The sequence below is a fragment of the Perissodus microlepis genome, chromosome 2, assembly GCF_051167445.1.
Source record: "Perissodus microlepis isolate ML-2025 ecotype Zambia chromosome 2, ASM5116744v1, whole genome shotgun sequence".
Lineage (NCBI taxonomy): Eukaryota > Metazoa > Chordata > Actinopteri > Cichliformes > Cichlidae > Perissodus > Perissodus microlepis.
In genome coordinates, this window is record NC_140462.1 from 22,013,916 (window position 1) to 22,026,648 (window position 12,733).

Below are 12,733 nucleotides of genomic sequence, written 5' to 3' on the forward strand. Positions count from 1 at the left end.
AGAACTGTTGAGAAACATGAACATTCAGACCCTCAAACAAGTGGCGCGGAGGCTTCCCACAGACGTGCTGCTGTCCCAAACATCCTCAGTCACAACTACAAAATAAGACTTGGATCGAGGAGCACATTTCTGTGACCGACGGCAGAATGAGAGCAAAAACTTGGCTCTGCAGTAATCACATTACAATCACTGTGTGCGTCTCCATTTTCCCGCTGCTTTCTATCTGGAACAGCTGCCATTACACAAACTCACAGCAGTCACAGCACATTCTGCAGTCTGCATGTCAATGAAGCTTTGGATTGCATCATGCAGCAATAATGGATCGTTATGTAATATTATGGGCAACGTATCCTGGAATGCATTTTCACAATAATCTGATAATGTTACAGTACATGAAACACACAGTCACATTAAAGTTGATTTATTCTGCTCATTTCCATCTCCACTCTTTGTTCCTGGGCTCTATCAGGGCAGCTTTGCGTGATTCACAATTCAGAATAAGCCTTCTGTATCCTCCCCCGTTAGTCCTCGGTCTGAAACGAGCTGTTTCTGTTCACACCTGGTGCTGCGTTAGTGAGATCCTCAATTTGTGACATCACACAGATCCCAGAGGAGAAACGCTGTGATAAACGAGTGTTTGAAGCAGCCTCACAGGGTTACTATTTATATACTGACTCATCATTAGAAACTTTGCACCGGAGCACGAGATACACTTTATTGTGTACACCAGCTAATACCAGTTTGGACCTGCTTTTTTTACTGAAAATCCCACCAGTAGCAGCCTGAACACGGACACAGGCAGGATGGATCCATGCTTTAAACTTGTCAGACCAGGAAATGTTTCTCCAGCTTCTGTTGTCCAGGTTTGAGAGTCTGTGTTAGCCATAGCCTCAGTTTCCTGTTCTTACTGACAGCAGTGACACTGGTGTGGTCGTCTGCTGCTGGAGCCCATCTGCTTCAAGGTTCAGAGATGCTCTTCTGCAGACTTTGGTTGTAGCAAGTGGTTATTGGAGTTATTGCTGCCTTCGTATCTAAGCAGTCTGTCCATCTTCCTCTGACCTTAGCGAGTCATTTCCTCCCACAGAGCTGCTGCTGGCTGGATATTTCCTCTGAGCTCAGAGATGGTTGGAGATCAGTGTGTGAAATACTCAGACCAACAACCATGCCACATTCTTTCTTCATCATTCTGATGCTCGGTCTGAACTTCAGCTGCTCGTCTTGCTGTGTGATTGGCTGAGTAGGTATTGGTGTAATAATCAGATGAACAGGTATACCTAATAAAGTGGCCAGTGAGTGTATATGTTGAGGACGTTAAAGCATCTTTCTGGTATAACTTGGGGTAAAGTGAGTATGTGCTGACGTGGAGCTGACCCTGTGGGATGACTCAGGTCAGACACACCTGGCTCTGTGTACAGGTCACACTTAGTCTGCTGCTTCGATCTCACACAGAGAAATCAATCAATCAATCGAGGCTTTATTCGCCACGTGCAGGTTGCCCTGCAGTGAAATAGGACCCCCCCCCCCCCGACCTTACACACACAACACAGACATCACATGGGGATACAGGTCGGAGATCGGTAGCGTTACAGAAAACAAACACTGAAATATACACTACAATTGGAAAGTACAAGAGGAAAAAAAGAGACCTCTACTCATGCTGGGCTCCTGGGAGGACAGCATGAGAACAGGAAACAAAAAAACTCCTCTGCACAAAAAAGCACATAAATGTCCACAGCACAACATTATGGAACACGTGACAAACCACAGGGTCGGGTGGGGGGTGAGGAGTAATCCGAAGCAAACACAGCAGCCATCCTGCCCAGCGCTACCATTCCAGCGCGGGCTCAGACCCGCCGTGTTCCCAGGAATCATGAAGTCTGGCTGTATCCAGTGAGCTGGGAGCAAAGCAGGCTCACCTGCCCGTCCTGACTGACCGACGCTGAGCCCACCTGGCTGATTTACTCATTTAAGAATAATTAATCAACATAATCTCAATTACAACAAAGAAAGACTAAAGTAAATACTGCAGGCTGATATCGGCCCTGCTGATCAGTTTATCAGACAAAACATGAAGTTTCAGTATTTCACAGCACCAGCAAACCTGCCCCTCTTCTCCACCCAAAGATGGAGGTGGGATTGATCCAAATATTGATAGTACTGATACAATTATTGGTATTGGATCGATATGTTGTTTCTGTCCGCTAAGCTGACCCAACAGGCACGTCTACATTCAGGAATGCTAAAAGCTGTTTTGTTATTGCTGCTCATTCAGATGTTTTCAGGATTTGTAAATTGATGATAATTCATCCTGTAAAAGTGACGCCGCGGCTCAGAAGCTGGCATTATTAAAAGTGTCGGTAACACCAGCCTGCAGCATCACTGGCACCGGGGCACAGCGCCGAGGCCCTCACCTGAATGCCTTCGGCCAATGGCAGCAGGCTGACTCAGTGACTGACAGAAGTTGGCTTTACAGTTGCCTGGCAACCGCCACAGGATGCTGTCCACACCTGTGCTTTTCAAAACAAAGTTATGAAGAGTCCAGAGTGAGGAGCAGGTGTGTTACTGTGTGTGTGAGAGAGAGAGAGAGTGTGTGTGTGTGTGTGTGTGTGTGTGTGTGAGGGAAAAAGAGAGAGAGAATGTTACTGTGTGTGTGTGCGTGTGTGTTTGTGTGTGTGTGTGTGAGGGAAAAAGAGAGAGAGAGAAGAGAGAGAGTGTGTGTGTGTGTGTGTGTGTGTGTGTGTGTGAGAGAGAGAGAGGGCGAGAGAGTGTGTTACTGTGTGTGTGTGAGAGAGAGGGAGAGAGAGAGTGTTACTGTGTGTGTGCGTGTGTGTGTGTGTGTGTGTGTGAGGGAAAAAGAGAGAGAAGAGAGTGTGTGTGTGTGTGTGTGTGTGTGAGAGAGAGGGAGAGAGAGTGTGTTACTGTGTGTGTGTGTGAGAGAGAGGGAGAGAGAGAGTGTTACTGTGTGTGTGGGTGTGTGTGAGAGAGAGAGGGAGAGAGAGAGTGTTACTGTGTGTGTGGGTGTGTGTGAGAGAGAGAGGGAGAGAGAGAGTGTTACTGTGTGTGTTTGTGTGTGTGAGAGGGAGAGAGAGCAGCAGGGTCCGGGCAAATGACGTCACACAAGTTAAGCCCCCCCGGGGCCGCCTCTGGGTCCCGGGCCTCATGTTTGTCCCTGTGTGGGCGCTCAGGTACGCCGACCCTGACGCTCGCGGTCCGCGCACGTGTGGCGTGCGGGTGAGCAGAGGCGCCCCCTGCAGGCGCGCTCCCGCGCCGCTGCTCCTCCTCCCGCTATACTCTCCGCCCGGTTCCGCGGCTCCTCATTCAGTGGAAGATGGCGGACTGCGCGGCGCTGCTGGATGAGGAGCTGTCGTCCTTCGTCTTCAGTTACCTGACAGAGAGCTCGCGCAGCCAGGTGAGAGACCGTCCGTGCACATGCAGCTCTGCGGACCGGGGCGCATGAAGGGAGCCAGCGGCGGCATCCCGACCCAGTCTGCATGCGCGTGGGTCCGGGTGTGTGTGTGTGTGACTTTGACGCAGTGTTGGAGGAAGTTTTCTTGTCGGCACGCAGACCGGGACACGTGTTGTGTCCTCACGCGTGAACTGTTCGTCATATTCGGGATTAAAACTGGTGTGTGTGTGTGTGCAAGATAGTGTCCGTGTGTGGGGACCTCTGTCTGTGCGCGTCCCGCTCCGGTCTGCCGGTACCGGTGCCGAATCCGGTGCTGGTGCTGTGAGCGAGGAAGGGCGCGCGGCTCCGCTCAGGTGAACTCAGAGCGTTTCGTAAGGCTTTGCGTAACCGAGCGTTACAAAACGTTTGTTTGAGTCACGTGGTGTTTTTTTCGGTTAAACCGGTGTGTGTGTGTGTGTGTGTGTGTGTGTGTGAGGGGGAGAGGTCACCGGTGAATCGGGGTGAGGATGATGATGATGATGGTGATGCGTGCAGTGGACCCGCGTGTATCCGAGCAGCCTCGTGCTGTGCGGAGGGAACTCTGCTCGTGCACGCCCCTGAAATGAAAAATTCTCACGCGACACCGGAACTTATCGGCTCTGATCTCCATCTGCTGCGTGCGGGGCACACGCGCAAACTATTCCATCTGTCCTTGTGCGTGTGCGCGTGTGAGTGGAGATGATCAGGCTGACTGCGAGGCTGGGGCGGTGGGGGGATTTGTCACAGCTGATTGGCAGCTTAAGCAGGTTACTGTGAGTGTGTGTATACAGGGGAGACTGTGGATTATTTATACACTTACATGTACTTTTACACACACTGTAACACACACACACACTGTTACACACACTGTTACACACACTGTAACACACACGCTATAACACACACTGTTACACACACACACACAGTATAGTACGTTACAAACACACAGCCTGGGGCAACTCACACACATCATAGTAAATATAATCCCACACATGTGTGTACTGGTGTGTGAGTGTCCATGCTGTGTGTATGACATGTTTACGTGTGTGTGTCTCCAGCTGGTACACACACTCTGCAGTCTTGAGCCCTGTTGTTGTGAGCAGCCACAGTCTCTGGTGCTTCTGAGCGTGTGCGGCTGAACTGAGAGTGAAACGTGCGAGCAGAACATGAACAAGTTTGCTCTGAAACAAAATGGAGTCGGAGCTTGGCGTGGAGCGGCGGGGACAGCGATGTGGACGTGTGTCCTGCGAGGCTGGGCTGCAGAGTCCTTGGAGATAAAGAGCAGACGAACCAATCGGGTGGTTGTTGCTATCCCTACGTGGGTCCTGTACAGAGTGATAAGGTGCCGGTGCTCTGAGGTGCATGAACGTGTTAATATTCACTGAGGTTATTGGAGCAGGCTGCTCTCTCTCTCTCACTGTGTGTGGATGGCTCTCGCCCCTGCCGGCTGCTCATTGTAATACTACTCTCTCCTCGTGACCGGAGTTACAGAACAGGCCCGCTGCAGTCATGTGAGCTGTAGTGGAGGAAGGGAGGGGGGGAGGGGGCGTCACCATGACGTAGGCGAGTGCCAGCACTGCCTCCTCCCCTCCTCCACCTCCTCGTGCTTCTCTTCTTCTCTTTTCATACTCAAGCTTGTCATTTCCTTTTCCTGTCGCCTGTCTTAGACCTGCTCCCTGCCTGCTGCAGCCTCTGTGTGTGCTGTTTCACTAACTCTGACTGCTCCACAGCATTTCCCCAGTTTGCTTTGAGTTCTTGATGAGCAAAGCAGCAGACGGCTTAGTGTTTGAAAGGTCAGGGCTGATGCCGTCCTTCAGTGTTTCCTCCCAGCGAGCGGTGTGCAGACAGGTCGCTCTCAGCTGGAGAAACGTTCACTGCAAAATGTGATTTTCGATCAAACGGAGTCAGCTGACGTGTGCTGGGAGAGCGCAACAAGCAGCTTGTTCAGAGCTTAAATGAACTGTGGACGCTCGGGCCAGCCAGCCAACCCCAATCGCAGGGGCTGCGGGTGAGTCGGTGCTGAGCGCCATCAGGCTGCCGGCTGGATCAGGTGTGTAAAATGAGCAGCTGGCTGCAGCTGGACTCTGGGCAGGGCCGGCTCGAGGACACTCACCTTGTTTCACTGTAGCTGGTCAACGATTAGCTCGGCTCGGCGACTGTGCGTTTAGTGACCTTGCAGCCACAGAGAGTCATGTGTGTCGACTGATGTCAGGAAATGGGGGGACACATAGGCAGACGTTCCCGTCTTCACTGCATGTGTCTTGAGGTCACGGGGCACTGAAGTGGCTGCACCTGTTTGTGGGCGTCGTAAAAACCGTTCTGTGCTCCTGAAATAAATCCTGAAGCATGCAGAAAAGTCTGAACGCGCTCAGTTTAGGGTTGGAGCAGACGTGCCCCACCAGCCTCACCGCTGTGTTTGCGCTGGGTGAGACGCTCCACTCAGACTCCAGATATTTGAAGCTCGAGGACGCTGAGCGTCAGGACGTCCTCTCAGGTATCCACTCCAACCAGCAGCACACTTGTGGCTGACCTGCTGCTGTGCAGGAAGCAGCTCAGACAGTCTCTCAGCTGAAGTTTGGACCATTCTTGGTGTGAAGGCTTTCAATTGTGTGGTTAGCATCATGAAAAGGATCAGTGGCTGCTCACAGCTGAGTTTAAAAAGGCCCCACACACACTCTGTGAAGCACTCTGGGCCTCCTCTGGGCCCAAAGCCACATGAGAGCTGTGATGAAGCTGAAAATCACTCTGTGCTGTTTATCGTGTTCATTTCATGGAGATTTAGCCCATCACCACCATGCCTCTGAGTGCGTGTGTGGCGTCAGTGCACAAATAGCTGACAGGAGCAGTGATGAAGGGTGGAGATCATGAGAACCAGAGCAGGTGTGTTCCTCCTGTGATGCTCGGCCTGCCCGACATAAACCACATCAGTCTGCAGGTGGACTCTGACAGAGGTGAGCTTTGAAGTTCCAGGCCAGCGATGGATGCAGGCATCACAGCCAGAAGCAGACAGGATCTACATCTCTGAAGGTTTTCTCCATTTCTCCTGGCCATTCTCCTTCTTTTATCTGTCTGTGGGAGTCGTGATGTGCAGTGCTGCAGTGCAGTGTGTTCAGCTTGCAGCCCTGCAGTGACTCACCTGTCACGCACACACACACACACACACACAGCGGCAGTTTTAGATGCAACGTGTGTCCAGAAGCGATGTGTGTGTTTACCATGCTGCTAATATACACTGCAGTAACTCGGTGTGGCTATTGGAACACCTGCCAGACCGAGCTCAGGGCACAGGAAACCAGCGGTAAGTGGGCAGGTTCCGAGCCAATGAGAGCAGACCTGCTGATGGTGGTGTGGATTGTGTTTCCTGTTGTGTGCGTGTGTTGGGAATTTGGTTTCTTCCTCGCAAATCCCTCCGAGGTTTATCAGGAATCCGCCTCAGAGCCCGGCCACCTTCAACGACTGTGTGTGTGCGTGTGCGCGCGCTCTGCAGGTGAGCGGTCTCTCTGTAATGAATGATTCAGCGTCACAGATGAGATTTTGGTGATTTGTTTAATGCTGCGTTAACCTCACCTGAGTGTTCAGGTGCTCTGATCCTCACGGTCATTCAGTGGTGTCACATATTCCTGCAGATAATCAGCACTGACCTCCAGATTCAGGCCGGGCGAGCGTCCTCCTCATAATGTGCCGTTTTGTGTTTCTGCTCTGGAGTAGCTGAGGCAGCGTCACCTTTAGCCCAGTTTCCATAAACGGGGCTAGCAGAGGCTTACTGACCTTACAGCTGCTCAGAGCTTCTTCTTTAACCACTTGAGTCCGCTGTCTTCGTGCGCATCGTTTTCCTCCTGAAGCTGTGGCTGAGAGCCGTTGGTCGTGCTGTGGGTTGTTTTGGTCACTTTGAGCTCTCCGGAGGATCTCGTAGTGGAATAAATGTGTCAGCAATCCTCTCTCACATGCACATGTTCAGCGTGTAAATCTGTTCATTGGGGCCAGGTTCCAGGTTGTTGCTTTAATGCAGATGATCTGCCTTACAGGCTGTGCCGTAGCTCACACTTTTCTCAGCTCTTCTGTTTTTCTGGCTCCTTCAGAGCTTCAGCTCACATCACTCCATTTAAATCATCACAAGCCATCAAAACAGTAACCACGGCGCTGCAACAGGTCAAGCAGGGATGTCCTTTGGTACTGGAGCTTTGTTCTGACTTCTAGTTTGAACCAGTTTTGGCTTCACTCTGTCACTTCAGAGTCTTCAGAGTCAGCTGATGCTGATGCTGAGTGTAACAGTGAATGAGGCGAGCTGAATTATGGGCACACACGACCCTGGTGTCATTATGAGGTTTGAGCGGGGCAGGTTTGCGGGTCTTTGGCTGTGAAGTTGTGTGCTTGTGGTGGCGGCGGGGGTCCTGCGGCGTGCAGAGAGGAAGAAGATGCTCCGCAGCTGTTCGTTGGTTCTGTGAGCCGTGCGCTGTGCGGTCCACAATTGGCCTGATGAGGATCTGATTGTGGTGTTGTGGTCCTTACTTAATGCCAGGAACAGGACGTTTCCTGTGGTAAAGTAAGGCGTGCGTATGTCTTTCCTCGTAACATCAGAGGTTTTTTCCTAAATTTTTCGAGCGTGGATGCTTCCACATGAACATCCTTATCTAACCTGTACAGGTGATTTGTATTCTTCCCAGGGACTCGGTGTCGGGTTTGATAGTGTCAACATGAGTGTGAGGCTGGTTGTCTTTGTGCACCTGCTCCTGCTGTGGCTTTGTGTAGCAGGCTGATAGGAAGGTGAAGCAGAGGGAATCCAGCCTCCAGCTCAGGGCTGCGGAGGGAAACATGGAGGACCGGAGGTCGCAGAGCTCGCCGCCTGCCCTACTTCCTTCAACTTCTCTGTGTCTCTTACCTGATTTATCACGGCCGAGGCCCGTCTGTTTTTAAAATGAAGGCAGTTAGGTGATGAGCACAGTGTGAAGCCTGCCGTCTGTACAGGAGGAAGCATGTGACACATTTAGGAAACAGATTCTGCAGCCACGCCGAGTGGACCTTAATGCAGCGTGAGCACTGCAGAGGCTTTGACGATGCTTGGGTTTGGGTTTGAGCTCAGACTTGTGGTGGGTGAGGCTCTGTCTGTGAAATGTGTCTGCTGCTGATCGGCGAGGCCTGGGCGCCTCTCTCTCTCTCTCTCGTTGTCACGTTGCCAATGTTTTGGCTGGGCTGGCGTCGACTCGGAGGTATGGAGCTGTAAAGATGTCTGCGATGGGAGGACACAAACATCAGCTGCACCCTGGTACCCGAGTGTCGCTCCGTCCTGTAATCCAGCAGGATTACTGGCTGAGATTACAACTCATGCTCCGTGAGTTAAGGATTACAAGGTGGTTTCAGGGGTGAAGCCTCGCGGTGCAGTCCTGAAACAGGTCTTCTCCTTAGTTCACGCATCACCGCGCTTGTACTTTCACACACATGCGCATGCGATTGTAGGACGAGGAGGCCTTGCGAGCGTCAGAGAAGAAGAGTAGAGGGCGAGCCGCTTTGTGCGATAAAAAGTACGTCTCTGTGAAACCCCGGGCTTCAAACACTGCACTACACCTGTATTCGTACCTGAGCCAACATGTCATCGGAAGCATGATCAGCGCTTCTTTAATTCTGAGCGTCTGGACCGAGTTAAAGCTGCACCTCCTCGCTGTCACTCGTGTCGTAGTGCTCGCAGTAATAACTTTTGGCACTTCTGGACTAGCCTCGGCACATCTTTTCCCAGCCGGCGGCAGCTGTGTATGATGGGAAGTTTCAAGTATTCTGTGCCGAGGCGTACCACAGGGCATGCCACAATCTCACCTGTACACACCTGTATTCATACCTGTGCGAGGCAGCCTGTCATACGCTCTCCTTGTAGCAGAGGACATTCAGGGCGCACGGCAGCGTTCAGCTCCGTTCAATCACACGTGTCTGCATCCAGTGCTCGCTCACTCCTCACTGAACCACGCTGTAGCACCAGCACCACCCAGCAGCTGCTCCACCTTACTGAACCTTCTCATGGGATAAAAGTCACCTCACTGCTGCTAACAAGTACCTACAAAATACTGCAGTAGTTCTGCAGCGGCATAGTATAAATATAATACTATACTGCAGCACACAAAGTACAACTGATACAAGTTGTGGCAACAACTGAAACAAGTACTGGCAACAGTATAGTAAACAGCAAGAGCAAGAGTACTCCACTGAGTAGTAGAAGCTTTAGAAGCTGTTTTCTAGTAGTAGTAAATGGTGAATGGCCTGTATTTGTATAGCGCTTTACTAGTCACTAAGGACCCCAAAGCGCTTTACACAACCAGTCATCCACCCATTCACACACTAGTGATGGCAAGCTACATTGTAGCCACAGCCACCCTGGGGCGCACTGACAGAGGCGAGGCTGCCGGACACTGGCGCCACCGGGCCCTCTGACCACCACCAGTAGGCAACGGGTGAAGTGTCTTGCCAAAAGACACAACGACCGACACTGTCCAAGCTGGGGCTCGAACCGGCAACCTTCCGATTACAAGGTGAACTCCCAACTCTTGAGCCGTGATTGTAATATAAGTACTTGTTTGATGTAGCTGTTGTAAAGTGTGAAGCACTGGTTTGTGTTGTTTTGGTCACAGCAGCAGGAGGCCGAGTACTTGTGTGCTTGTAGTAATTGTAAGCAGGAGGCTGATAGTACTGTGACTAGTAGTAGTATTTGTAGTAATAATCATCTGACTGATAAGCAGATTTGATGGTTTTATGAGCTAAGCACACACAGTTTATAGTATCAACAGAAGGATGGCTGGGCCCTCTATCGCCACGTAGGCTGTGTGTGTGTGTGTGACAACTCTCAAGGGCACTGGTGTAAATGAGAGAAAAGGTTAAAGGAAATTTCCATGCCATGGTGTAAACGAGCACGGAGAGAGAGCTCACACACAAACACACACACACACACACACACACACACGCGCGCTTGCATGGTATATAGCCGTAGTAACCATGTGCCAGGGGGAGGCGTGCTCAGGCTGGTGTGAACATGCACACTGTTTATCAGCTCAGTTACTGAGGAACTCAGGCCATCACAGTCAGCACACAGATATGGTTCAGTACACACACACACACACACACACACACACACACACACACTTTGGTGCCTTTTATCCAAGAAGGAAACAACAATTAAAAATAACTATAAAAGGACTAGGTTTTAAAGTAGAGTAATAGAGAGGAGTGTGTGTGCGTGTGTGTGTGTGTGTTATAAATAGGTTTGGTGCGACAGATGCGTGTCCTTGCTGTCACCTCACAGGACAGATATCGGCCTCATTCAGAGCCGTCAGCTCGACTTCCTGTGAGTACGACCTTGCAGATGCCGGCTAGCCGCCCAATGCAGGAACTCATCACGAACTAGAAACGCGGCGCTCTGGCAGTCCAGATGTGATGCAACTGTGACGCAGTCTCACCATAGTGTGATGTAACATAATAGGTCATAAACACCCACTGCTTTCACTGAAGGGCTCAGGAGAGTAATGGAAACTATAGACGTGTGTGTGTGTGTGTGTGTGTGTGAGTCATGTGTGTGGGTTGTAAGTAAGCAGGCTCTTACCTGCATGCGGCAAGGAGAGAGAGAGTAGGGTGAGGCCTTCAGTGTCCTCTGGGATGCAAAGACACACATGTGTATACACACACACACAACGTTAGCATGCGTGTGTAACGTGTGAGCACATGCTCCCAGTAAAACAGGATTGTTTTCCACATGGAAACGTTCCAGTCTCTTCTCCTTCGTACTTCATGTTCTGCTCACATTTACACCCCAACATGCTCCCTCCTTTCCTAACTGACCTCCTCACCACTCCTCCCTCCCTGCCTCTCTCACTGACCCACTTCCTGAACGCTGCTCAGGCTTGCGTGACCACAGAGCTCAGTGCTCCAGTGCTATGTTACACACACACACACACACACTGCAGTGAGGAGTGAGGAGCAGCTGACTCAGTAACAGCTGTCACTGATCGTGATTAAAATCAATAAAGTATCGGTAACACGTGTAAGTGATTTTGTTACATGTTTATATTGAGAGTTTGTGGTGACATCATTACTGCTACAGTGTTACAGTTGGCACATACAAAGCAGCACCACGCCAACGCTGTCTGTACCTGAAACCTTTGTGAGTCTTGCACAATCAGGCGGGCGTGCTATTGGCACAAGCCTGGTTATTGGTATGAAGCAATGGAGTAATGGGCCACATTCCTGTTTGTCCGAATATGTGTCGAAACAGCTGTGCGTGTCTTCGTGTCCTGAGTTTACTCAGCTGGGTTTACCTGAGCCAGGCTATGATCAAGTGGTGATCAGGTGGTCAGAGTTTGGAGGCTGATTTTATTTTTGGATTTGTGCAGCCAGAAACTGAAACATGCACATTATTACTCCTGTGAGAACGCCGTTAGCCTCCTGATCTAAAAACACATAAATCAGTCACACTGGGCTAAATCTCATCCTCTTGTTTTGAATGAAATCATACATATATCACCATGGTGACCGTGGGAGTTGGACATAAAGCTGAGTGTGTGTGTGTGTGTGTGTGTGTGTGTGTGGTGATGGTGATCATTCGTCCTGATGCCGAATGGGGCGGGTCAGCCCATCGGGCTCTCGGTGGTGATTGGCTGGTGCACGTGAATAAACGTGATCTGATTGGCTAACTCATAATTTGAAGTTTAGCAGAAACAAAACGAAGCATCACGCAACTTCACAGTGAACGCTCGTCCTGACACTGATCACCTGGACTTCTGGAGCGCAAGTGGAGCAGGGCGGGCCAGGGCCTCCTGGGTGGAGCTGCCTTTCATTATTTCCTCTCTTTCCTGTATACCACTTCCACACACACTGTCTTACCATGACACATACGTGTGTGTGTGTGTGTGTGTGTGTGTGATGGATGTTTAGTCAATCAAATGTGGGATTTAGCTTGACTATATGCGCTCAAAAGCACTCACATTTATTGCACGCTCTGTCTGCTCGTTACTGGGACACCAGAGCTGTAGGAAGGCCTGCTGCCGAGCGGGTCCCATATTTAATCATTTGACCTGGTTAGTCCACAGGCTCTGCAGCACTTCTGTTTAACAGGCATCGATGAGTGGGTGCTGGAGTACTGGTCTGGCCCAGTCTGGCTCTCTGCTGTTTTATACCGCGGTCAGAGCCGGCCTTCCTGCTCTTTTTGTCGCGTGTGTGTGTTTGGATGTTGTTATTCCCATACTGTGTGATAACGTAGCGCACCGCCTCCACCCTGTGTGTTTGTGTGTGTTCTGGTGCAATCAAAAAGCAGCGGCCGTGGTCCGGTTCTTTATT

The 12,733-nt window shown here is 50.8% G+C and overlaps 1 protein-coding gene across 1 annotated transcript in view; it reads left to right on the forward strand.

Moving 5' to 3' along the window:
• Window positions 1-3,247: 3,247 nt before the first annotated feature.
• ppargc1b (peroxisome proliferator-activated receptor gamma, coactivator 1 beta) overlaps window positions 3,248-12,733 on the forward strand; it is a 54,278-nt gene continuing 44,792 nt past the window's right edge. The window contains exon 1 of the mRNA XM_084952579.1: window positions 3,248-3,409. Within this exon, the coding sequence (XP_084808705.1) occupies window positions 3,329-3,409 (81 nt within the window). The 5' untranslated portion in view covers window positions 3,248-3,328. The remainder of the gene's footprint in view (window positions 3,410-12,733) is intronic.